This window comes from Coenobita brevimanus, chromosome 66, assembly GCF_032717465.1.
Source record: "Coenobita brevimanus isolate Jiangsu-jjx chromosome 66, ASM3271746v2, whole genome shotgun sequence".
Classification (NCBI taxonomy): domain Eukaryota; kingdom Metazoa; phylum Arthropoda; class Malacostraca; order Decapoda; family Coenobitidae; genus Coenobita; species Coenobita brevimanus.
Window position 1 is genome coordinate 10,780,314 of NC_137019.1, and position 27,798 is coordinate 10,808,111.

The 27,798-nt window shown below is 42.4% G+C and overlaps 1 protein-coding gene across 1 annotated transcript in view; it reads left to right on the plus strand.

Moving 5' to 3' along the window:
• LOC145405378 (homeobox protein abdominal-A homolog) overlaps positions 1-27,798 on the plus strand; it is a 225,666-nt gene that overhangs the window by 151,636 nt on the left and 46,232 nt on the right. The window contains exon 4 of the mRNA XM_080276785.1: positions 8,259-8,407. Coding sequence (XP_080132911.1) covers positions 8,259-8,407 — 149 coding nt within the window. The remainder of the gene's footprint in view (positions 1-8,258; positions 8,408-27,798) is intronic.

The window sequence follows — 27,798 nt, forward strand, 5'->3', positions numbered from 1 at the left end:
CACGGTGGCAGTCATGCAGGGAGGTGATAATGCAGCTGAGGCCAGGTGCTGTGTGGTATGTGCGTCATGAACTCCCCGTGCATGTTGATTTACCGTAGCCATCCGTTGCGGCGATGTTGATGTATGGGGGTGTCCCTGTTGACGGTCCCACTCGTTTGTCACCCTTTGAACATCCCCGCCATAACCATTTATCACCCCAGTATCTGATGTGTCTGCCTGTGTTCAGAATTATTATTGGCCCTACTGCGCTGAGGGTTCCCGGCTCATTGGTGTAATTTTCAGGTAGGTTGAGTCTGAGGCTGTCGTTACCACGCTATCTTGCATCTGTACGGAAAGCCGAATAGCCTTTGTGCTCATCTACTCGTGCAGTCAGTCTTATCTCTGTCCATTAGTTACAAAGATAACGATACTGGGAATCCAAAACCAACCTTGAGTGCTGAAGCCTTCATTCTTAAGTCACAGTTCTACAGTCTTCAAAGCCAACAGTGCGTCCTAATCTAGTTGTGTATACGAGTTTGCGATATACTGAACCAAGCGCCAGTATAAATGAAACCTTTGTTACTTAGAAGTTGACAGTAATGAAAGTAAACGCAGAGTCCTGAAACCTCCGCCATTTACTTGTTAAAGCACCTACATTTTGCAGTAGATAACGTGCACAGAGCCTTGAAGGAACAGAATGAAATGTCCATCATTTAGTTTCACGTTCGAAAGCCCAAACTAATGGAGAAACCTGAAGCCTTGACACTTTAAAGACGAGTATTTAGAGCTCAGCGACATTCAACAGTAAATCCTAAAACCTTCGTCGTATAGTGCAAGTTCATAGCACTAAACGCCAGCACGGAGTTCTGAAACCTCTGTCATTTTGTTCCGCATTTTCAGTCCATTGTATGGAGCCCAACGATAGAAGTGGGTCATGAAGCCTCCCAGAAGCGCTAATCGCCGACGGTGGTGCTGCCCTTATCAGATAACCCCGTCTGCGCCTCCTCCACCCACCCCGTCTGCGCTCTCTGCACCCACCCACCAACCAACCTATCATAAACTTCACGGAAATTTGTAAAAGTGTCAAAAGATGAGGATGTGTGTCCTCGTCTCCCCGTCTCTCTCCTTCTCCCCGTCTCTCTCCTTCTCCCCTCCCTTCGCCACCACCTCTCTTTCTCCCCCACCCCACCCTAACCGCTTCTCTTTATCCCCCTCCCCTTGGCGCCATCATACGCGCGAAGTCGTAAATGCCAAGTTTACATTTTATGGAGCTGAGATAAAACATTCTTTACGAGTGCCAGAAGAGGGAAACTTGTTGGTGTCTGCCTTCAGGTGTAGAGGAATCCCCCGAGTTTTTGCCTGCCATGACAAATCAGGGGAAAAAATAAATATGGGACTTAAAAATGGTGGATAAATGAAAATAGAATATAAAAATATGAGAAACATGAAAATAAAGGTATTGCTAAAGAGGGTAGCAAGTAATAATGATAATAATAATAATAATAATAATAATAATACAAATAATAATGATGATAATAGTCGTTTTCGAGAGGAACTGCTGTCAGGTGTACAAGAATCCAGGTAGGTTTGGCTCACCTGGACAGATCGGGGGGGAAATACAGGTGGGAGTAAAAATAGTGGGGAAATATAGGAATTTTTGATAAAAGGGGCATTGTTAACAGCTCCTCATCGAAGGGCAAGTTGATCTGAAATAGAAATAAATACAAATGATAATAGTGTTAAAATATTGCTTGGAGTAATAACAATTGGGATATACAGGTAAGAGAAGTAATAATAAGGAAATGAGAATAGTGGCAAAATAATAGTCGTCTGTGGAAAGGAAACTGGTTCTTTGTCTTTAGGTGTACAAGATTCGCAAATAATATGCGTAATGATAATGATTCAATTAATGTGTGGAAATAAAAGTCTTGTAAAAATATTGGTGTAATAATAAGAGGGGAAAAATGAAAACTGAGGTTGAAATAAGTCTTGAAAGAAAAATATGTGTAAATATAATATTGGAAAAAAAATAGAGGTAGAAATAATAGTCCTTCAAATTACAAATAGGTGTAAAAATGGGGAAAATCAAAACAAAGGAGGAAATGAATGCAATTGAAAACATTAAAAAGTGTAATGATAACAGAGAAAAGTTTGAATATGAGTGAACTTAACAGTCCTGGAAAACACAGGCAGATGTAGGCTAATAATAATGGGGAAAAGTGAGAAAATAAGTGAAAAAATAATAGACCTTGGTAGAGATATGTGCCTCAGTCAATTCCTCGTGCAAACAAAAAACAGGCAATTTTCAGACGTAAAAGATCAACCCTGAATAGAAGTCAGGATGCGTGTACTCTGCAATCCATGTCTGCCAATTTACAAGAGTTTGGGGGCTTGAGGGCAATTTGCAGCAGAGTTTGGGGGTGTTCAGGGTGATTTACAAGAGTTTGGGGTGTTCGGGGTGATTTACAAGAGGGTTTTGGGTGTTGCGGGTGATTTACAAGAGAGGTTGAGGTGTTTGGAGGTCGTAAGGTAGATGGTGAGGGAGATACGGTGTCAGGGATGGTGGTGAGGTGGGAGAGGCCATGTTTGATGTAATTAAGGGCTTCCGGTGTGAACTTCTGGTGCTGGTGCTCTGTGTTTTTATTATTTCGATCTGTTTTTAGGTGCCTTCTCGTTCTGATTTTAACTCGAGCCGTCTCACTGATGTAAACGCGCGAACACATTATATAATTCTCTCTCTCTCTCTCTCTCTCTCTGTGCTGCTGCCTTACCCAGTCGCCATTCCGTTTTCCTCCTATTCTTATCTCCCCATCTCTCACGCTCCCCTCCCTTTCTTTCACACACCTCTTTACCTACCCTGCTCTCTCTCTCTCTCTCTCTCTCTCTCTCTCTCTCTCTCGTCTATAGATGTTAGTCATTGTGCATTTTCTCTTTTATAATTACAGTTTCCCTTGCTCATTAACTTTCAGTTCTATCTCTTTTTTTTATCATGTTTGCTTCTCAATTCATTCTAATCCTCTTTCTGCGACTTTTCTTCCACGCTTCATTTCCCTCTTCAATTTCTCATCCTCTGTTCCCTCTTCCTGTTTTCCCTCAGTTTTTAATCCCGTATTCCTTGACCCTGCCCTTCTTCCGGCCTTTTTGCATTCGGAATCGCCCGTGTCACTGTAATATGATGTTTACCTCCCTTATATTAATCCCTTTCCTCCGTCCACCTTTATTCCACAGTTTGTCCCCCTTTCGTCCCTCGTCCCTACCTTCCCATCTGTTCTAATGCACTCATTCAAACTTTTTTATTTATCCTTCTACTCCGCCCTCCGTTCTCTTTTTATCCCTGTCCTTATCACCTGTCTTCTCATGCCCTCACTGCTCCTCTCCCTCATCCTGTGTCTCCCCAGCGCCCATCCCTTTCTTTTCCTTCATCCCTCATTTGTCATTCCTCTCTGTTACTTTCAGTTTAATTTTTACCTCATTTATTTCTTCCCTATTTCCGCATCCCTCTCCACACTTGCTTACAGAATTTACTCGTATCATATTCAAGGATACTTTCAACATCGCAATATTTTTTTGTATTTCTGTTTCGTTCTTCCATCTCTGCTTCATCCTCACTTTCATTCACTTTAAGTTCTGTTCAGAGACCCCCCCCCCCTCGCCACACCAAGCTAACTTTACTCCCAGTCTGGTATCCGTTCTCTCGTTCTGTCAAAATTTTCCCATATGAGTGTTGAGTATCCCCCAGCTGTGTACGTGACGCCCTGTGTGGGAAGCATGGAGTCAGCATTAGTTATTTCTTTCCTGACTTCCTTCATCGAGTTCAACCCTTCCATCATCACCCCCCGCCCTACCTCCAGCCCCCTTCCCTTGCTTTCTTAACTTGTTCCACCCTTCCATCATCTCTCCCTCTCCCTCCCCCTCCCCTTCGAAGTCCCCCACCTGGTCTTTCGCTTGTCAGTTTAATCTTGCTTTAATAGTGCTGACGTCAGGTCTGTGGGAAGTATTATTGTCTTTCAGTCGTTGTGGGTGTGACATTGTTTTTTAGTCATTGTATCTCTCTCGTCTTCCTTCTGCTTAACAATCTTCCTCTGGCAGTACCTCTGGTTTTCTTTCATTGTTACTCATTACTGTTATATTATTCTTTTGTTACGTATTTATTATCCAACCTTCCTGTTCCCTTTATCATTTCTTTGTCTTTCCGTTCCTCATTTACAATCCAATCTAATTTTTCTCCAATTTCTCTCTCTCTAAGCCTTGCCAGTTATCCCCTAGTAAAGTATTATCTTGAAGTCTTCCCCCTGAAATATTATCATGCCATCACCACTTAAGAATGATTCACAGCGTTGAGAACCTTTCGTATGAGACTGAGAAAGCGAGATAAACACTGGAGAAACGAAGAGTAGGAGGACATAGATGAAGTGTATTAGAAGATAAAGGAGTGAGTCCAGGAAATACTTGTAACATTCTCATCAAATACCCTTTTCTGTGACACTGAGAAAACTAAATTTTTACTCATTAGAAAGGCAGAGGAGATTCAGCGTGTGTATAAGTGAATAAAGGCATAATGCACTGGATATATTAGTAGATTTCACGTGGATAAATTTCACATGATTCGAAAAAAGTATAATTTGCACTCACTGGTAGGGCGGAGAGTCAAGGGAGATTAAAACCGAAGTGTGTAAGTGGGCGTGAATCGATTAACACACCTGAACCGATGTGCATAAGTGGGTATAAAGCGATTAAATGCGCCAGAAAGCCATAAAATTCTTCAAATGAGCCGCCAGGATACCAGACAAACTAATATTATATACCGTGGTGTGGGGGTGTTAATGGTGTAATATTTATTCCATCCCTTGCAGATATTTTACATATATAAGAGGTATCATGTCATACTTAAGAGACCCACTCTGCTTTACTGTAAATCAACACTTTGCCATTTATAGTTGGGGATTAGAATTTGCGGTAGATTCAGAAGAAATTCAAAATGAGGAGAGGAAGAACGAGGAGAGGAAGACTGAGAACGGAGTAGAAGGATAAAGTGAGGGAATATATGAGGACACGAAAACCGAAAGAACAAGGTGGAAGGAAAGGCGCATAAATGGATGGGAAATGAAAACGAGGCGAGATTGAAGAGAGGACGACTGAGAACGAGGTTAAAGGATAAGGTGGAGGAATAAATGAAGATACGAAGACCCCAAGAAAGAGGTGGAGGGAAACAGTGGATGACTATATAAGTAAAGGTGGCTTGGCTTGATGGGAGGAAATGGAGATGGATAGTGATAGAAATTTGTGATGATAGAAATGGGTGGTGATAGAAATGGATTATTATACAAAGACTTGAAGGCAAATTAGTCGTGGCCACCGGGAATTAACTCTGGGATTAGTCGTTTGGGGATAGTACAGATTAAAAGCTTTACAACAGCGTAGTAGATTCCTCGTGGGCCTTAGACAACTAACATAAAAAAGCCATCTCTTTAGTTGTGTATTTAGCTTCATTTCGTTGTAGTTACTAGTGCTTATAGCTTCTTTTAACCCTTAGCTGTTGATTAGACTAGTGGCTACTCATGTTTTGGTTGTGATGTCTTGCGTATTAACCCTCTGTTCTTTCAGGAGATGTGAGCGTGTTGTCTGATGAGTCTTGGTAGCCAAATAGATGCTTGCATGACCTGTTGTTGTTCTTGGATACTAGAATACTTTTAAATAATATTGTGATTATATTGATATGTGTGTATTGATGATATATTGTCAGTGTAAGGCTTAAGTTTATGATCACTTTTTCACTAATATTGTTCTGTACTTCTCCTCATCCTTCCACAGCCCCCTCACTCCCCCTTCGTCCTTCTCATTATTGTCTCCTCTCCATCCCCCTCCCTTCTCCTTCTCACTCTTCCATACTGTCACCCTAACTTTCTCTTCACCCTCCTCCTCTCACCCTCTTTTCCACTGTATCCCAACTCTCTGCCTTTCCTTTTCCTCCCTTCTCACTTTGCCCTTCTTCTCCTCTTCCCTCTCTCCTTTCCTTGCTTTCACTGAACCCTCCCTTTCCTCATCACCCTCTGTCTCACTTCCCACTCCCCCATCTCCTCGTTTCCCCTTCCCTCTCTCTCTCCGTCCTACTGCCCTATATCTTCCTCCACCCCTCTTTTCATTTGACATTGCACCCCATCACCTTTCCGTCACTGCCTCCTCCCTTCCTCCTTACTGCCCTCTTACTTTCCTCGCAGTGCTTCCTCCCTTTCCTTCCCTTCCCACTCCTATGTCCTCTTTCTCACAGCCCTCTCCCCTTTGCTTCACTTTCTTTCTCACCGCCCCCGCCCCTCTACCTCATCCTTGCTCTCCCTCCCTCACCCTCCTCACTGCCCATTCCGCTCCCCCTGTTCTCACTGCCCTCTCCCACCCCATCCCTGGCCCTCTCAACAGCCAGCTTTATATTCTCCTTCCTGTGTTTATTTTTCCGTCTCCCCATCATCCTCATATTTTCCCCCATGTAATGATGCTATGAATCTTACAATAACACTTGCTTTATCAATAGTAAATATTAATATCTGTAGTAAATTTTGACAGTGATATTCATAAGTGCTATATTTTAACGTATAGTATGTGATACATGTTGAAAATGCATGTAATAAAGTACAGTCGTTATTTTATTGCATCTTATTTCATTGAAGTTGCTACGTTCGACAGCTATATTTTTATAAAACTAATATTGTCAGTGTATTAAGATAGTGTAAATTATTGTTAAACATAATGCCTTACATAGTTTAACTTTTACCTTATCCTGTACTAATATATTAAGTAAAGGTGTTTCCTATTTACAAATGCCACACAATATATAAACACAGCAAGCATATGTATTTTTTTCTCTCTTTAACAAAAGCTTGTGTTTCAGCCGACACAAATGTAGTTCATACACCACCACCAGAACACAATCTCAGCAACAGCTGACACACACATTCCCACCTCTGCTGTTATTTCAATTGTACATGTGTTCAGTTACCCCAGGTTACATTTATTTCCACAAAACTATAATCTGTACCATAATTACTCTCAGCACAGCGGGGAATACAAGTTTTTCTATTCTAGGCATTTTGTATTTTTGAACCATTCCTAGACTTATACCTACAGATTATATTATTACTGCACAACCATCTTTATTTGCCATGACAGTAATTGCATTTTTACCTATGACATGGGCCATAGCGACACTGTCATTAGCAGTGACATATCTTAGTAATTTTATGTTGCTTTCTCATTGTCACTCCACCCCTCGCTTGTCTTACACGTACGGTACCCTACATTTACTACCAGTCCAACTTTTTTTTTTTTCCACAGCAACACCAGTAACAAAGTATCTGATTTAACACACACACACACACACACACACACACACACACACACACACACACACACACACACACACACACACACACACACACACACACACACACACCTTGTATATATTTTTGTATTTAATTTAGTTACTGTCACCACCATTACCATAACTATTACCTGGTACCTCTAAATTTAGTAATCTACCATTTTTAAGTTCCATATTTCCATGTCGGATCTTCTCTCTTCACTACCCTTCCTCCTCCCCCGCCTCACACTCGACCCACTTACACACACCCATACACACCACTGCTTGAGTTCACAGTATATGCCTTTTTTTCTGTCTTCGAGTTCATTAATTCAACACTGTTACCATAACCATTTCCAAGCAGACTGTCCTTTAGGCTTCATAATACCATATCGGGTGTTGTCTGTCCACTATCCCCATCCCTTTCTCACACCCAGCCCACTTATACGTTTGAGTCCATATTTGTTAAACTTATTATTTATCCACCTTGAGTTAAGAAACCACAGTATTAGTTAATATTTTGTTTTGGCTACTCTGTTTCTACCCTTACCGTAATAATCCACTACCATTTAAGTCCCATAATTCCATACCGGTTTTGTCTCGCCACTGATTGTCCCCTTCTCACACCTGGCGCACGCACACACACACACACACACACACACACACACACACACACACACACACACACACACACACACACACACACACACACACACACACACACACACACACACACACACACACACACGACACTGCATCAGTCTTGGGTATATATTAACCATTTATATTACTTACTCTAGTTATCACTACTAGTGCCATAACTTTAATCCGTTAACTCTAAGTTCCGTAGCCTACCATTTAAGTTCCGTAATTCCACATCGGTTGTTGCGTCTCCACTGCCCCTTGTCTCACTCGCCCCACTCCGCAGGTCCGAGCGGGTGCCCACGTCGGCGAGGCAGGCAGACATACACTCGGTTCCAGACACTCGAACTGGAGAAGGAGTTCCATTTCAACCACTACCTTACACGGAGGCGGAGGATAGAGATCGCCCACGCCCTATGTTTAACAGAGAGACAGGTGAAACTCTTTTCCTCCCTCTCCCGCTGTCCTTCTCACTGTCATGTTGTGTTGATTCATGTGTTTCGCGTTTCACTCGCTCATGGGGTTTTTAATTATACGTGTGTATTTACCTAGGATGTTTTGATGACAGGCTAGGATGTTTACTATTGATGATTCTATTTTGTCTGTGCTCTTAGGATGTTTAGTAATTATAATAACAATTATTTTTATTCCCACTCCATTCGGTCTTGACTGTATTAATGGCTGATGTTTCTAGAATGTTTAATAATTATGATATTTATTACAGGTTTCAATTTTGAGAAGAATGTACATCATGTAATTTATGGTACCTTTCACTGTGCAGATTTTTTTTTGTATAATTCTAAGTCCTACAGACCACACTTATTAATTCGATATAAGATTAGGCCCATGATGATGATGATTTTATTTCAGCTTTTTATATAGTGTTGCCTGAATATCTGTGGTACTAATATTTCCCTTATTTTCAGGTACGGGAAGCTAATTTCTCCTTAGCTTTTTTCAGTACACTTCCGTTTTTTTTTTTTAGGGGGGGAGGGGGCTGGTCTCGAAACCATGTTGATATTAACCCCTTCAATCCGCTGACGTATATTTTTTACTTTATTCTACTTACCTGCAGAGTATTTCATTCAACTCAGGGGACATCCATTGAACTGAAAATTATTGATGGCTACATGTAAACTCTCTCATTCGGGGGGAAAAAAAAAAATCTTAAGCTGAATAAATTTGTCTGAAGGTACCAAGAGTGTGAGGAAAATTATAACGTCCTCGGGGTGAAGGGGTTTGTGAGATATTATAAGACTAATGAACATAAATGGATTCGATTCTCTTCATCAGTTCGAAAACCCCAAACGTGTACAGGGATTTTTGACCTTGCGTGTACAGTGGGGGTTATTCTCTCCGTGCGTTGTGTGTCGTGTGCTAAAGTGATATGTTTTTTTGCGGCCATTATACAGGGCTGTTTGCAGGTGGATAAGGGAGTGATAAGCCTGTGATGTGGTAGGGGTGAAGAGGGAAACACAAGCACGACTGTAGGGTGAGAGAGAGAGAGAGAGAGAGAGAGGTGGGGGGAGTATGAATAATGAAATCTGTTTGGGGGCCTCACCCATGGGATTCTTATCAGGACTTCGTGATAAGGGTGATAGGCTGCATAGTCTTGATGGCACTTTCTAAGGTACCCTCCAATTTCCCCCGCCCCCAGCCCTCAGTATGGAAGCCTTCATGAGCCTAGGTAATGTGGCATCTGACCCCCTAGCCTCTCTATCAGGTCGTTGAGCCTGTAGGAGCCTAGGTAATATGGTCCCTTTTCCTCTGCTCCATTCCCTGCCCCGGGTACTTAGTCTTGTATGAACCTAGGGCATATGGTGCTTGCTCCCTCTTCCTCATCCCTGGTGTCTGAGCCCCGTATGAGCCAAGGTAGTTCAAAGTTGACCCTCCTATCCCCCCACCTCTCTCGTGAACCTTGCGTGAACCTAGGTAATAGAGTCATTAAACCTTCCATACACGATTTTACCTAACATTGGAATGATACCTAGCAATGAAAGGATTAATGACGGCTGTATCTAACATCTTCATTTCGGCAAGTCACCCGTAAGGTGAATAAAATTGTATGGTAATAACAGGAATAAAATACAAAGTACATCATTCAGGTAGAGGGGTTGTCAGCTTCAGAAACGGCGGAACTTCTGCAGCCACTTCTGTTACCCCTTGATGATGATGATGATGATGATGATGATGATATTCATGATGATGACGTCTACATTCCATCATTTCTAGGTTTCATTTTTAGATACTCGTAATTCGCAACAGTGATATCGGAGCCTCTCCTTTGACTCCACAACAGTTCCCATCACATTGAAATTCCCACCATTCCCAGTCACCAAGAGTCCTAACAGTCTCAGTCCATTTTTCTTGATTTTTGCCTTTCTTCATTTTATTCTCTTCATGTCTACCAGTCCCAATTACTTTTTCTTACTCTACCTGTTCCCCGTCGTTTCCTCTTGATTCCTTCCTTTGCCTGTATTTCACTCTTGATTTCTACTAATCCCATTCACATCGCCTTAATTCCCAGTCACTTTCTCTTGATTCCCAGCATTCCCAGGAACCCCATCCTCCTATATTAACTCGGAAGACCGGAAATGTAGTCGGACTCTGGGTAGACTTTAAGCACTTCCTCCCTGGTATGGGCCCCTTCTCTCCACCTCACACAAGACCTCATCCTCGCCCTGTCTTTTCCTCGTCATCCTTATACCCTCCTTTATCCTCCTTTTGTCTCCTATTATCCTTTGTTAATTTCGTATACTCCTTTCTCTTCCTCGACACACCCATCCCTTCTGCCTTCCTGTCCCTTCCTGTTCATTCTAATGCCCCCTGTTCAGCATCCCCTTTTATCCTAACCCTGCGTGTCCTCCTTTTACATATTCACCTATCCTCTTCCTGACCACGCATCTACCCTCTCCTCCACTGTCTGTTCCATGTCTCCCCTTCTTCTGCCCCCTTCTGTAATTGTACCCTCCTCCTAATCCTCACTCACCCCTCTCCTCCCCTTCATCTAACCCCTACCCTTTCCTTCATCTAACCCTTCACCTCTTTTCCTATCCTTCACTTATATCCTCATGTCTCTCAGCAATACGTGTCTAACTAACCCTTCTATCCCCTGCTGTCTTTCACCTGCTCCCTTCCCCTGCTTCCTTTAGTATCACCCTCTCCCTTTCCTCCCCTCCTCATCCACCTCCTCCTGCCTTTGAGCTGCCCCCATCTAACCTACTTAGTGCCCCCTCTTACTTCTCCTTTCCTTCTCTCCTTCTAACCTCCTGTTCCCCATCTACTCCCAGTTTTCTCATCACCGACCCTCTTCTTCTAACTTCCTCCTCTCTTTTCCATTTACCCCCTTCTTTTCCCTCACTTTACCCCATCCCATCTCGCACCCACTCCCTCCTCTGTCTCTCTCCCCCATCTCACTCGCATCCATCTACCCCCTTCTCACTCACCCAACCCCCTCCTGTCCCCGCTGGCTAGTAAGACCTAATTCCCTAATGTTCTCTCAAGCGCGGTTTCGTTTATAAAGTTAATTCACGTTCAAGCGGACCTGGAAGTATTATATATTTTATTATTTTTACATTATTTTTACATCTCCTCTTTTTTTCGTACAAGGGAGTAAGAACCAGGAGGAGTTAAGGTAATTTATTCTCTGATGGAAATGCGTGTAATGGGATGGTAATGTTAATAGGATTTTTTTTTTTTGTCTGATAGTGATACTTGCCTCGTTTTATTCTGTATTTTACTTTTTGCGGTGATAGACAGTGGAGGAAATTTTAAGATGATCCGAGAGTGCTGTTCTCTCTCTCTCTCTCTCTCTCTCTCTTCCTGGCTAAGCTATTTTCCTCGTTTGTCTCATCTAGAAAATCATCATTTTTTTCCTGGCTCTTTAAGTTTTCATATACGAATTCCAAGACAGTGCTTTTTTTGTTTTCTCTCCTGCCTTCCTTTCTGTCTGGTAACGCATTTGAAAACCATCATTTTTTTTTCCCTCCGTACGAAGTCGAAAACCATCAGTTTTTTCCATCACCATGACGTGAAACCACCAAAGAAACCCAGTCATCGGAAGTACCAGTACCTTTGGAGAGTGAGGGAGGGAGGGAGGGAAGGAGAGAGGGAGAGAAGGAGAGAGGAATGGAATGAGGGAGTGTCTGAACAAAACCCGCAAGTCCCCAGCCGAAGGAAGGTATTACCCCACGTGAATAATGCTGAGTAATGACATGCTATTACTTTTTTCTCACATTTATAGTGACACGGAAAATTGTTACCACCATTACGGGCCCGCTGTAAAGTTAACCGGTTGAGGCCTTATGCTGAGGGCCCCCGGGGGACGACGTAGCTGTGCTCGGCCCCTAACACCCACCTTCTTGCGTGTGATGGAGTACCGGGCCAGTTTTGAGAGAGAGAGAGAGAGAGAGAGAGAGAGAGAATATACGGAGGTTTGTAGTCGTCATGGGTGTGGGAAAAGTGTAAAAAAGAGGAGAGCAAACAGTAGATTCCTGCTTTCAATGTTTATATAGCAGTCTGAATCATCATATTTCGTTATATCTGTGGTTAACTATACATTATAATTTTCAGACAGGAGCCATTTACTTTTATAATCTTTTGTGCTATAGCCATCAGTATCTTAAAGTTGCCCTCAATTCAAAACTTCATTCCCTTGTGTAAAGTCCTTTCCAGATTAGAATTACACTTACTCACGTCTCACACCTTTTCACACCTGCCCAAACTCCATTACTCTAACTCTTTCACCTGTATAGTCCATTCCAAATTAGAGTTATAGGGGCTGGAGAGTGAGGGAGTATGGAGAGGTGTGGAAAGATGTTAGTTTTGGCGCAGTGTCACTCTGATGCGGAGTGAAATGTATTTGCCTCATCCTTCGTCCTTTGCCACTTCTTGTCCACATCACCTGCTCTCTTCTGTTCCTCATCTACATTTTCTCAGGAGTCCTTCATCTACCCCTTCTTATCAGCCCATCATTTGCCCCTTCTCATCAGCCCTTCATCTACCCCTTCTCATAAATCTTTCATCTACCCCTTCTCATAGATCTTTCATCTACCCCTTCTCATAGATCTTTCATCTACCCCTTCTCATAGATCTTTCATCTACCCCTTCTCATCAGAACTATTGTTTTTCACCTATTTCTCTTCTTGTATATATCCTTCCCTTCCCTCCTCCTAACCCATTTCCCTTCTCTCACCTGGTCTTCCCTATCTTACAAACCCCCGTCCTCTCTCTTGCCCTTGATTCTTACTCACTCACCTCTTTTACACTCAGTACTCCCATCTGGTCCACATTTACACTTTCGTCATCCACATTTGTGTTCGATATTTCTGTCTTCTCTGTTCTTCCCTTCATCCCCCCAGCGTGTCCCTTTCTCCAAACATATTTGCCCTTCCAGGCACTTATCATCGGTGTCCCTCTCTCACTTTTTCTTCCCCATGTCCCGTATTTCATTTCTCTGTACCCCATATCCTTCCTCTGTTTCTCTGACGTATCGCCTTTGCCAAGATATTATTTCACAGGTTTAACTGTTTACGAGGGTGTTTAACCCATCCATCTTCCATTTTCTCCTTGTATCGTTTTCTTTCCAATATCCTCATTTTCCCATTTCCTGTGTACAAGGGTGTTTAACTCTTCCAGCGTTTATTTTTCCCCATTTATCATATTCTTTCCATTATCCCCATTTTCTCCCTCTCTCCACCTATCAGCTTACTCCTGCGAGAAATCACTGAACATATTTGCCATTTTACAATCGTGTTTAATCTCGGTATGTGGCGGGTCAGAGGAAGGCAGGGCGACACCATCTGAGAGAGAGAAGGCTCCAGTCATTGTTGTTAAGTGTGTAGAAAGCTGCTACCTCGTTGAAAGCATCGCAACTGGTTTTTCTCCCCCTCTTCATGATGGCCACACCTAACGTAATTTTCCTCCTACTACATTTATCGTATTTATTTATGGATTTATTTATTGATTTATTTACGTACTGCATATGTAGTTGAGAATTTAGATAGTCCGAACGATTTTTTTCTTGACTTTCTAGTGATGGCCACACCACCCAGTTTCATTATCTTGCTACCCGTTTTATGTATATTTATTTTTCTTTATTCATTTATGTATTTATTCATTAATGTTTTGCATATAGAGAATGTCAGTGGCTTTAATAATGAGTGAATGGGTATGTGACTGTGATACCGTGTTCACTGGGAATAGTTGGCAGCTTCTTTTACGTTTCTGTTTTTCTTTTTTTGCTTTCTGAATCCTGCTCGCCCGGTTGAAGTGATGGGAAAGTGGGTTAAGATGATGATGATGATGATAATGGTGATTTCAAGTTACAGTTCATTTATTCATTCCGGTATCAAATGTCAAAAGAAGTAGGAAGGACGGTCGCTTTGGAGGTGCACTTCTGTTAATGTCGATATATATGTTTGTCAAGAGAGGTACAGGTTTTAATTAGACCTGTGCTTTTTCGCTTTTCAACTGGGGATGGAAGGAAAGGAATGGAGGTAAGAAGAGGAAAATGGAGGAAAGGAAGGGAGAGAGAAAGAGTAAAGGATGGGACGTAGACAGAAGAAGGAGGAGGAGAGAAAGTGATAAGGGAGAGGAGGAGGGAGGAAAGTGAGTAAAAATGGAAAGTACGTGAAGGAAAAAAGATAGAAAAAAAAGAGGAGAGGGAAGGGAAATATGATCATGAAAAACACAGAGGGTAAAGAAAGGCAGAAGAAAGCAAGAGAGAGAGAAGACAATGGGTGGAAAGTTGAAAGATGTGAGGAAAGAGAGAGAGAGAGAGAGAGTGTGTGTGTGTGTGTGTGTGTGTGTGTGTGTGTGTGTGTGTGTGTGTGTGTGTGTGTGTGTGTGTGTGTGTGTGACCACCCCAGAAGTTGCATTGTCTTCAAAAGGTCACTTGTTACCGCCAATTACATACGTGCACTTACAAGCTCTTCCATTATTAGTGGTTTTAAGCGCCATTAGGAGACGGCTAATTGCTTCATTATATGGACACTGTCAATTGGCCTCTGGATGGTTTTGTGGAGTTGAACGTTTGAAACTTTATTATTATTATTATTATTATTATTATTTATTGTTATTGTTTTGTTGTTATCACTGCTGTTACCGCATATAATAGGAACATATATTAACGATGGTTACAGTGTTAGTAGTAGTTGTTTGTAGTAGAAATGGAATAACGATATAAGTAACAGTAGTAGTTGTAGCAATAGTAGTAGTAGTAGTAGCAGTAGCAGTAGTTGTAGTAGTTGTTATTATTGTAATAGTAGTAATAAAAACAATAATAATAATTGTGAGAATAATAATAATAATGCTACTAATAATAACAATGATGATAACAATAACAGTAATAATGAATAATTAGGTTGCATTATAATGAAGCCAAATTAAGACCACCCACAAATGTTCCCATCCGGCTAGAATGAACCCAAAGAGAGAGAGAGAGAGAGAGAGAGAGAGAGAGAGGATGGTGGAGGGGGGTACCAAAACTGCATTCCACTCTAGAAATCGTTACTTCTGAGCACAGGTCCGAGGGGTGTGAGTCAGTCATTGATTTTTACAAGTAACAGTGGGAGGTGAGGTGTGGTGGTGTGGTGTGGTGTGTGGTTTTTATCTTTGTAGGTTTACCTTAGAGAGAGAGAGAGAGAGAGAGAGAGAGAGAGTCGTGTTGTAACTGAAAGAGAGGAAAAAGAGGTTATGCGAAAACAGATGAATGAAAGAGAGCGAGAATGTAATGCCGCGCGGTAATCGGAAGGAGAAGAGAGAGAGAGAGAGAGAGAGAGAGAGAGAGAGTGCGATGGTGGTGGTGGTGGTGAACGTAAAAGAGAAATTAAAACTCCAATCTTAGGAACACGATATAATTTGCAATAAATCTAAGAGCAAGGGAACTGAAATAGCGTTAATTCCTAAGAAAATTGATTGTCCACTTATAAGCAGCACGATTATTTTTTCTGTTTGATGTAGGCTGTTTATTTATTTTTTTATTTTTCGTTGCTTGTGATCGGTTTTGTATCCATTGTTCGTCGTCCCTTTCATTCGTCTTCTCTTTGGTCTCAGTTTTTCGTTTACGTTTTCACCTGATTTCGTTGAGGTGACTGCAGAAGGTTCGTTATGTAAGAGGAATGGGGGAGAGAAAGGGTGAGGGTGGAGAGGAGGGTGAGGGTGAGGAGGAGGGAGAGGGTGAGAGGTAGGGTGAGAGTGAGACGGATGGGCAAGAAGACTGAAGGAGAGTTATATGGATGAGTGAGTGTGGGAGTAAGGATGAGGGTGATTAAGGGGATTAGAGGAAGGTGAGGACGAGAGAGAGTACGTGGGGGTGAAAGGGAAGTTGAGGGATGAGAGGGAATGGTGAGGTTGAGAGAGGTAGATAAGGGTGAAAGGGAGGGTGTGGCTGAGGGTGAGAGAGGTAGATAAGGGTGAAAGGGAGGGTGTGGCTGGGAGTGACAGAGGTATATATAAGGGTGAGGGGGATGGTCGGTGAGGGTGAGAGAGGTAGATAAGTATGAGAGGGAGGGTGTAGGTGAGGGTGAGAGGGGTGGGTCAGGTTGGGCTGAGATGAGAGACGAGAATTAGTGAGGGAAGGGAGAAAAAATGTGAAGGTCAAGCAGGCAGAGATGGAGAGTGGAGGAAGGAGGAAATGGAGGTAGGAGGGAGAGAGGTAATGGAGGGTAAGAGGGCAGGAGGGAAGGGACGGAAGGTAATGGGGAAGGAGAGAAGGTGGGAAGAAAGAGAGGGGAATGGGGGAAAGAAAGTATGGAGTGAGAGAGAGACAGAAGATTGCAGAGAAAGAAGGGAAGGAGGACGAGGCAGTAGAAAGGTAAGGAAGAAAAGAATTTAGAGGATGAAGAAAAGGAAGGGTAGAAGAGAAAGGAAAGAGGGGGAGATGACAGGGAGGACAGTATAGGGAAAAGTGACATGCTGGTGGGAGAGAGAAGGAAAGAACGAAGAAAGGGTAGGCAATAAGAAAAATATGGGAGGGAGGAATGGTGAAAAAGTAAACTGGGAAAAAAGATAGAGAGGTCAAGACGAATAAGAGAGAAGATGGGGGTGAGAAAGAAATAGAGGAAGAGAGAGGAGGGAACATGAGGAGAGGGAGGAAAGAAACGGGAGAGGAGAGACATATATTCACTAGAGGTAAAGGAAAGAGAGAGAACAGGGCAGAGTTGAGAGAAAATAATATTGATAATGAGAATTTTAAGATTGAAGAGTTGGAAGAATGTAAGGAAAATAGAGAGAGAGAGAGAGAGAGAGAGAGAGAGAGAGAGAGAGAGAGAGAGAATGTTTGATATTTTTTTTTTTTTTAATGGATCAAAATTCCTATAAACCAGTAGACAGTAATTACAGCTTTTGTGTTATATCTTGTGGTTAAAGTTTTTATAATGTTAATACCGAGAATTTCCGACAGTATATATATATATATATATATATATATATATATATATATATAGAGAGAGAGAGAGAGAGAGAGAGAGAGAGAGAGAGAGAGAGAACAATTACGAGAGAATAATGAAGAGATTAGCAAAACAAGGGGAAAATGTGGGAGGGAGACAAACCACGAAGAAAAAGGGTGAAAGACAATTACAAGACCAAGAAGAAAGGAGAAAAAAGTCGAGAATGAAGAAATTTGTTACGAAGATGGGCAGAGGGGGAAGAGAAGACATAACGTACGATCAAGAAAAAGAAAATAAACTTGGGAATGAAAAAAAAAAAAAATGAAGGCAGAAGAATGAGGTAGAATGAAAAGGAAATCAGAGGAGAAAAAAATTAATAGTAGAGAAAATGTGAAGTGAGAAGGGAAAATTTGCAAGGAAGGAAGAGGGATAGTTAAAAAAAAAAAATGTAAATGAGGAAATTATTAGAAAGCTAGGAACTAATATTAGTATGGAAGAAATGAGAAAGTAAAAAATGAGGAAGTCAGGTAGGGAAACAAAACCAGAGAATAAACGAGCTGGTAAGAAATCCAGAGGAATGAAAAAAAGCAGAGAATCAGAGGAGGAAAGAGAAGAAATTAATAAGGAAAATAAGAAGCAAGGCATAGGAATAAGGAAAGAAGAATAGGGATTAGAGGGGGAAGGCAAGACGTAACTCAAGAACAGAGAAATTAGGAAGAATGGCAGAGGATTAAGTAAGGAAATAAATAATAAAAACTCAGGAATACGATTTATAAAAAGAGAGGCACAGGAACTAGTATGGAGAAAAGGAAGAAAGCAGAAAGTTGTTATGAAGATAAAACAATAAGTAAGGAAGAAAGAGAGAAAAAAATCGAGAATGAGGAAGCTGGGAAGAAAGGCATAGGAAGAACCAAGGAAGAGAGGAGGAAAAAATCGAGAATGAGGAAATTAGGAAGAAAAGCCGAGGAATAAACAAGGAGGAGAGGGAGTCATGTTGGAAGGCGAGGCACAATCAATGTTTATAATCACCGGCGAATCTTTCCCTGATCCCACCGCCCATAATAACTCACAATCAGGTAGGAATCGATGAGGCCAGACAACACTACGGTTTCTGTTGCTCTCTCTCTCTCTCTCTCTCTCTCTCTCTCTCTCCATTCCTTTTTCGTTTACTCCCTTTTGTTTTGATAAATTTCTTGCTTCCTTGTAATATGAACCTTTTTCTGTACCACTTCTCCGTCATCATTTGTTGCCTTTTCTTTTTTGTTCTTACTTCTTTTCCTACGACCCTCCTTTTTTCTGGTTTATATTTAATGTCATTCTTAATCATAATTTAACCTTTATTTCCTTTTTCCCATTCTGTTTTTCTTTCTCTGTTTTTTATTTTTCTCTTTCTCTCTCTGCCTCGCCATTATTATTTCGACCTTATAATTTCTCACCCATGTTTACTTTCTGTTACATTTTTTTGGCTTTCTTTTTCCTTAATAACTACGTTTATTGCCCTTTTTTTTTTTTCGTCGCTTGCCCTTAGCCTTCTTTTCACTTCTTCGTTAATTGCACTTTCGTTTTTCTTTACTCCCGTTTTTTATTTTATTATTCCTTCTTTTTACCTTATTATCCGTCCATTTAGTCTTCTATATTTGGCTCACTTGTAGATTTCTTCTTTAACCATAACTGGCTCTTTTTTCTGTATTACCATTTTTCCTGTTCCCATTTGCCTTTTAACTTTTTCTCATTTCTGCTTTGCCGTGAATGAATCGACGTTAATATTGGGCAGTTTGAGTCAGATTCGAGGAATTATGTGAGTTCTTAAGTGATTGATTTCGCGTTAACGTCATGTCTGTGATTGATCTGGGCTGTCACGGTCAAGAAATATATACTGGGGGGGGTATTTGTGTGTGTGTGTGTGTGTGTGTGTGTGTGTGTGTGTGTGTGTGTGTGTGTGTTTGGATATTTTGTGGATGTGTGTGGGAGGAATAGATGACTGGGTATAGTGCAGTGCAGTCTAAAGACCCTATAGAAAGTAATCTTGTGTGTGTGTGTGTGTGTGTGTGTGTGTGTGTGTGTGTGTGTGTGTGTGTGTGTGTGTGTGTTCGCATAATCAAATATTTATGACACTAAAATTACAAATGCTAAAATCAAACGAGGGCGCTTTTTTCCTTCTCTTTAATATGATCACTTAATATATCCCTGTACCTTACACTCCATGATTATATTGCGAAATCCAGCTTCATTTAGCCCGAAATTCCCATTATACAGCACTTAATACGAAAATGTTCTTGTCTGTAATACGTCTCTAATTATATCCTCGTCTTTCTATATATATTTTGCCAGTTTGCCTCCTATATTTGTACAGGATTTGCTCATTTGGTGTTTTATGGAGGTAATTGAGATTATTAGTGTTTTTATAGTCATTTTACGTGTATGTTAATTATCAGTGTTTCATACCTGATTTTTAAAAGGATCAGTTATTAGTTATTTGCTTAGTTACGCTTGTTGGTGTTGTAATTTAAAGCTTTTGTTTACATCATATCTTTCCATATTTTTCTTGTTAATATTTCATGCTTCTTTGCTTTGGATCCTACCCACCCTTGTAATGAAAACGATGATGATGATGATGGCTAAAAAGATAATGGTGATGATGATGATGAAGATCTTGTAGTGTCGTTTTATGTTCATCTTTATTCATTGTTTTACTCAGCTCTCAAGCAGCTGCGGGGTGGGCGGACGTGAGAGTAGCGTGGAGGGTTCGTTGCCACAGCTGTACGTGTCACCCCGGACGTAACTATCTATCTCTGTATCTATCTATCTGTATATCCATCCTTTTATATATGGACCTAGTTATCTATTTTCCGGGACCGACTCCTTGTACGAGTGTTGTCCAGGTGTTTATTTCGCTCTTTTCCCACAACGTATCCCCCTGTCTCATATACAATACTCTATTATTTTTTCTCTCCCTGCTCAGTGACAACCTTTATTCCCACGACACATGCATCTTCTTCCCAAATGTACTCTTGTCTGTCCTCATGAACGACCCCCTTCCCCCACGACACATCACCCTCCCGTATATTCTTCAGTACTCTTTCTCCCCACCGTGTTGTTTGATAATTTCCTGGCTAAAATAAGACAGTTTTATTCTAGCGGAACGTGAACCAGGAAAACTGACGCAAGGGAAAAACAAGTAAATGTGAAGCCGTAATGTGTAAAATGTAATATTAGCTTTTTCTCTGCTCGAATTTTAGGCTTTTGTGTCTATTGATGGTTCCTGAATGATATAATAGAAATTCCACGCAATATTGATGTTAGTTTACGTGTTGCCTCGCTGATAATGTAGGCTGTTGTGAGTTGTTTTGGCTCCCTGAGTGTTCTAACAGAATTACACACACTGAACAAAGAAAGGTTAAGTTTCTGTAAAATGTATATAGTTGAATCCTAAATGGCGGATGTGGCCTGTCTGTTTCACCACAAGGTTTGGTGCAGGCTCCTTCCTCACTATCCCCCTCACCACCCCCACCATCTCCCCGCGTCCCCACTATACACCCCCTCCCCGCTATCTACACTTTCCCTCGCTATCTCCACCTCCCCCTCACGATCGTCTCCCCACCATATCCCCCTCCCCCGCAATCAAACCCTACCCAACCATCAACCCCTACCCCACCATCAATCCCTACCCTACCATCAATCCCTCCTCTACCATCAATCCCTCCTCTACCATCAACCCCTCCCCCACCATCACTTCCTCCCCCACCATCAACCCCACCCCAACTGACTCCACCTCCCCCACCATCTCCCCCCTCCACTATCTCATTTCGCACCATTCCTCTCCACTCTCCCTTCTCCCCCAGTTCCGACATGGCGAGAGCGAGCGAATGGTAAAAAGTACGGTAACTGGTCAGCTTCGTTTTTCTGCCGTGTACTAAGTTACGTATGATGTTTTGTTCAGATAAATGTCAGACTAATTTTCTTTTTTCGAGTGAGAGAAATCCATTATGGCGGATTTAGCCAGTTTCCCCTATCATAATTCCATATTTTGCATTCTGTTCCTTTACTGGTATATTCCTGATTGTCCCTTGTAATGGTATGGATTTCTAGTGCTGTTTACCTGTTGCCCCTAGCAGTTGACATGGCAGACAGATTTCATTGGTCATCTTCCATCTCGGCCTGTTTGTGTTCCTCCCCCTCCACCAGAATGATCTTCACCTTCCTCCTCCTGCGCCTTTTCCCACTTCCTTCCCCATCACTATCTTCTCCCGCTCCCCTACATTATCTCCGCCCCCCCCCCTCCACACTACACACCACCCCCACCTCCCCTCCCCTCAGTAGTGAGATGGCAAGAGAGAAAGAATGATATAGAGTAACTGGTTTGGCCCTTTTTTCTGGCGTGGACTTAGTTACTCGTATGGATGCAAGGCTATTTTGTTCTCATTCATCCCAGACACTTTTTTATATGCGGAAAGTCAAAGGAGTTGGAAAGTGTTGAGGTTTTTGTGCCGTGAGCCATATCATTAAGGCTAAAAAAAACAGACGATTTTTCTAAGAGAAATCCGTAACCGGATGTCTTAACCACATAGCCAGAAAAAAAATTGCAGCTGTTAGTTTGGGTTATGTAAACCATTATTAATATTCCATTAAGAATTTCCAACGATAATTAAAAAAAAATAAAACAATAAAAAAGGACCAGTGACAGGATTAATTGATTATTGCTGTGATAAATAGAGTTTTGTCTCTCTTTAACTGTCTTGTTACCCTACCTCACCTACAGAACTAATATCCTGTTTAAGATTACAGTATATGGAAGTCATCATTATTTATACATACATTTGTTTTTCGATAGCTCAAAACAAAAGCAACGAAAGGAAAGTGATCTGTTGTTAATACGAAAAATTACAATAACGAGTGAAAAAATACGATAACGAGAGTGATCGATTGCTCATACGAAAAAAGAATACACAGAAGATTATTCAGTTGTCAGTATAATAATCCAATGAAGAGAATGATTGATTGTTAATGAGAAAATCAGGACCCGGAAACCCCAAACACCCGTCTCACTTTCACTTACCCACCCCCTCACCCACACCCCATGACTGCTGGTATGGAAAATAGGACTTACTAAACCCCAATATTGTTCCCTACTCACCCATTCCTTTATCCACTGATTCCATGATTATTGATACGAAAAACAGGACCCATAAACTTCTACCACAGCCCCACACTTACCCATGCACCCACCCACTTGCCCATCTCCCAACATTGCCCCCTACACACTCACTCTCTCACCCAATGATCCCATGGTTATTCATATAAAAAATGGGACCCACAACCTCCATCACAGCCCCACACTCACCTACCCACCCACCCTCTGACCCACCTCATGTCTGTCGATATGAAAATAGGATTCATACAGCCCCTCTATCCTCACCCTCAGCCAGTGCCTCAGACGTGGCCACCGATCTGTCGACGATAAAGGGCAGGGTTTACATTGCCATTAGATCCCGGAGTGGTCCTTACTTGCTGGTTATACTTTCATCCCGGCCCCCCTCCATTTGGTTACCAGGTCACGTCCGGCCCTGATCATAACTTGGCAGAGAGTGCGATCACAAGCCCGTCTTGGTAAAGAGGGGGGCACTTGGAGTCTAGGCTTGGGTAATACATTATAATATAGATTGGTTTTTTGTGGAGTAGTGTGAATAATGATTTTTTTTTTTTTTTTTTTTTTTTAATGTGTCCGACTCTGGGCATAGGCTTCACAGCCTGCTATCAAGGCCCAGTAGTCCTCCTACATACCATACACCTTTTTTACATGTCACCACTTCGGCACTAACACCCACCGTCCATACTGAATACATGCTAGGGCTGTCTCATACAGGACTGGTGTATTGGTATTAGCGGGGGTATTTTTACGACATGTCGGCGGGTCTTCTGGTAGATCAGTAAAGTCTGATTTCATGAAATTGAAATCCTTAAACTGTTCCCTGCCCCAGCCGGGATTCGAACCTGGGTCCGGTAGGAATTGCCTCTTAAAGCCTGATAATTTTTTGTGTGATGCGAATACTCGGTTACTTCATTAATTTTATAGGTGATAAGAATAATTGAGCCACATCTTCAAGTTTAATAATTTTTGAAGGGGAAATGTAAATAGTTGATTACCTCCTAGGCTTAGGAGAGTTTTAGAATAGGAAACCAAGTCTTTCCACCCCCTGAGCCAGACTTGTTAGGTATTCTCGTCTGTGTAGGAGAGGGTTCCAAGCACTTCTTCCTTACCAGTTTATTTCTGCATCTGTCATTTATATTCTCTTGAGTTATATTTATGAATACTGTGTTGACATTGAGATACACAGATAACGTACGAGAGTTAAGCGGTTTGTAATTAGATAACATGCAGGAGAAAAATGTGTGAGTGAATGAGTGAGTGAGAGGGTCACATCAGTGACCATAAATCAGAACAACGCGTAAACAGGAGTGAGAGAGTGAGTGAGTGAGTGAGAGGGAGAGAGAGGGTCACTTCAGTGGCCGTAAATCAGAACAACTCGTAAACAGGAGTGGCGGTGCATCCTGGCTCGTAACCTGAGATCGTATAAGCCCGCAAAAATAAGACGATGTGTGTGTGTGTGTGTGTGTGTGTGTGTGTGTGTGTGTGTGTGTGTGTGTGTGTTACTGTGTGCGTGTGTATTTTTAGCACCTTGATGAGCACCTGAGGGCCTGAGTAAAGCAAGCAAACATGTGGTAGTAGTTGAGTTTATTTGCGTAGTAGCTTTACAGTCCAGGTCGCTGTTCCTTTAGGGCTGCCATAAAAAAATGATAGTTAACTCCTCCAGTAGTGTTGTTTATATTTCATTTTATTTTCACTGCCAGACGATTTTCTTTTATCTTAAGGAAAACGTCTTATAGTGAAAAATCCGTCTGAAAAAGCAAAAATCAGACTAATAATAAAGTCAGCAGTTTCAAGGGGTTAAACTTAACAAGTGACGTGACCGTAACATAGCGTAACAGTAGGAGGAGCTGTGACAGTGTGGCCAGCGTCACCAATATTGCAGTCAACGTAACGCGACACTGCAACAACCATCAACACAACAAACACAATTAAAATAACAGTTAGCTGCGTCCGATAACCACACAATTTAAAGACAAACTAATCCACCTCCCCTGCCTCGCTCCACCCCAGTCCTCTCTCTCTCTCTCTCTCTCTCTCACCCTACCACCCTTCCTCCTCCTCCTCCTCCCTTTAGCCACTATATCTCTCTTCCCCCTCCCAACAGCACCCTCTCTCACCCACCACCATTTCTCACACCCTCTCTCCAGTGCTCCTCCCTCCCTCCATCTCCCTTCCTCCCTTCCTCCCACACACGCCGACTCACAGTATCTACCTCCCTCTTTGCACATTCTCTCTCCCTTCATCTCTTTCCATACGCCCTGCACACCCTCTCCATCTCGCTAATCCTCGTCCATTCGCCTGTCTCTTACACCCTCTTTTCCTCTTCTGATTATTCTAGCTTTCTTCCATCAGCTTCCCAAGTATTCCTAGATTCAAATTTTACCTCTTTTATGTACATCTTCTCCTCCAGACTTTAACTCCAAATTCCGTACCTCACTTCACTCTTCTCTTGCTGTTCCTCACTCACCTACGTTTGTGTCTGTTCAGGCTCATTACAGCATTGCCTTTTTCCCCGTCAACTCCCTGCAAACTTCTATTGTCTTCGAGCTCCCTGCCTCTCTTGTTTCCCTTCATCTTATAGTCCTTCGTTTTCTTTCCCCATACACCGTACCTCCTTTCATTTTCCTCACACAGTCTTGTCTCATTACTCATTCACTTCCATTTACTCATTTCTTTTCCCCTCTTCTTTCTGTTCTTTAGGCCACTCTATGGATTTAATTCACTCACTCCACTCTTATTGCACAAGCTCCTTTCTTTTCTCCGTCTCTCCACTCTCTCAATCCCAGTGCAGCAGCTTTTTTTTTTCTTCTCCTTCCATTCCTCCCTCCAAGTTCCCTACATCCTTTTCCCCCCCATTCCCTATCTTCCACCACACCCTCCCACTGCAAGCTCCTGACTTCTATCCCTCTCTCTTTTTTCTCCCTCTTAATTTTGTAAACTCACTACTTCTTTCCATTTCCCCCATCCCAGTTCTCTACCTCCACCCTTTCCAGTTACCTTCCTCCCTCGCTTCACTCCCTCCCTCTCCCAGCACCCCATCTGGAGAAAGTGTGACTGTGCTTTGTGAGAATCGAGGTGCTTCAGGTCCCTCCCCCTCCTCCATTCACTCTCTCTTCCATCCTCCCTCCCTCCCTCCCTCATTCCTCTCCTGTCAACTTCTCTGCTCCCCCCTCCATCCTCTGTCTTCACTCTCTCTCTCGAAACTCCATACCTTCTTCCATCCTCACCCCTCCTCCAGCTTCTCCTTCCAAGCTCTCTCCCTCTCTCCACGCCCTCTCACGTACTTTGCAAGAATTCCCACAGAACGACAACCATGCAAGGGGTCGTGTCGCACCGGAGTGTCGTAAAGCAGGATACATTCATCACCGCAGTTTCCCCCCTCGTCCTCCCTTTTTGTCGCTCCTGGCGGCGGGTAATGAATTCTCTCAAGGATTTTTACACGCGAGTCTTTGTCTTGCTCCTATTTTTCCCTCGCACCCCATCCTTATCACCACTACCCTTCATCTCATTACTCGTATTTCTTCTACTAATCCCTCTTCCATTTCTCATTTCTTTCCTTATCCCTTATCCCTCTCCTCCGCTTATTTCTTTCCTCCCCCTCATCCCTCTCCTCTCCCATATTTCCTTCATCCCCCTCATCCCTCTCCTCCCCCTTATTTCTTTCCTTCCCCTCACCCCTCTCCTCCCCTCATTCCTTTTCTCCCCTCATCCCTGTTAACTCCCTCCTCATAACTCCTCTGTCTCATCCCTCCTCTTCGAATCCCTTTCCTCATCATCCCTCTTCTTCCCAACCCCTCTCCCATACTCACCCCTCTTCTCCCTAATCTCTCACCCCCACCCATCTCTCTCCTCCCACTCATCCCTCTCATCCCACGCATCCCTCTCCTTCCACTCACTTCTCTCCTCGCACTCATTCTTCTCCCATTCTTCCCCCTCCTCCCTCTCTTCCTCTGTTTACGACCCGATTATTAGGGGTGAAGAATCGAGAGTCCTGCTGCTGGTTTGAGTCTCATCCTCACTCAATAAATTGCAATTGCTAAGTATACCTTTGCTGGCGATGTTAAGGCGTGATCTTTAGCAGATAATAAAGAAGATGTCTATCATTAACATTTCATCCCACCTCCCGAACAAAAAGGCGATAGAATAATAACTTAAGTGTCCATAATCGGGGAGTTATGGCCGCAGTTACCAGGCGTAATATATAAGTTCGGTTTCTGTGAATTTCCAGGTCATTGGATGCAACTCGTCATTTGCAGGCTTGCCACCTGCCTTGCAACCCCCCAGATCCGGGACCTCCGTTCAATGCTCAACCTTGTCACTACGGGAGATGTGTTTTCCTGGCATGCATGAAATTGTCTAAATATAGCAATCCTAAAAGCAAAAACAAAATATCGAACTAAAGGTGTTGGTGGATATAGTACAAGACGTCTTTCCGAACTGAATAAAATTGTCTGAAAGCAAAAAGAGCAAATTAAAAAATACATCACCGTACTGAAAGAGTTTACATAGTGTGCTTCTAACCTCCTCAATTGACACAGGCCTTTCCCGCGCTGAGTAAAACCGTCCGGCGGTGACAAGGGTGAAGTGAAAGCAACAGGGCATCCCCGTAGTGCAGGCATCATCCCCCTCAGCACGACGACATCCATATTTATTTTTGCCCCCTTCAGACGATTTACTTCTGGTTAGGAATTCCCTCTTACGCCGAGTGGGTTTAAAACTATGATTATAAAACCTTCTGTATGATAAAGATTTTTTTTTTTTTTCAGTTTATTCCTGATGCTTCCTAACTATATCATTCAACTCGAGAGGCGCCGTGGCAGTGTTTCGAGAATTTACGCTCTGCGATTGACACTCACAGGCGGAGGGGATAGTAAAATGTGTAGTCCAGGATAGATTGTTCCATAGGTGCGTTTAACAGCCAGGTGTAAAGGAATTTTTGACACCAATGGTACAGACTGCACATCTTACAAACGACAATACGGAACGTGGAGATGTGTTTATTAGCCACGTGTAAAGGAACTATTGATCACAACTCAAACGAAAGGATTGGTGAAATGTGTGCTTAGGATATGTAAGACTGGGTTGATAGTCGGATGTAAAGGAATTATTAACCACACCTCACTAGAAAGGGACTAGTGAAAGATGTGCTCAGCGATGTAGGTAGGTGTGCAGGTGTGTTCGATGGACAGGTGTAAAGCAGCTGTTGATGACATTATTCACCAGCAAAGGGGTTGGTGAAAGATGTGCTACAGGATATATATACAGGTTCGTTTGATGGCCACCTGTAA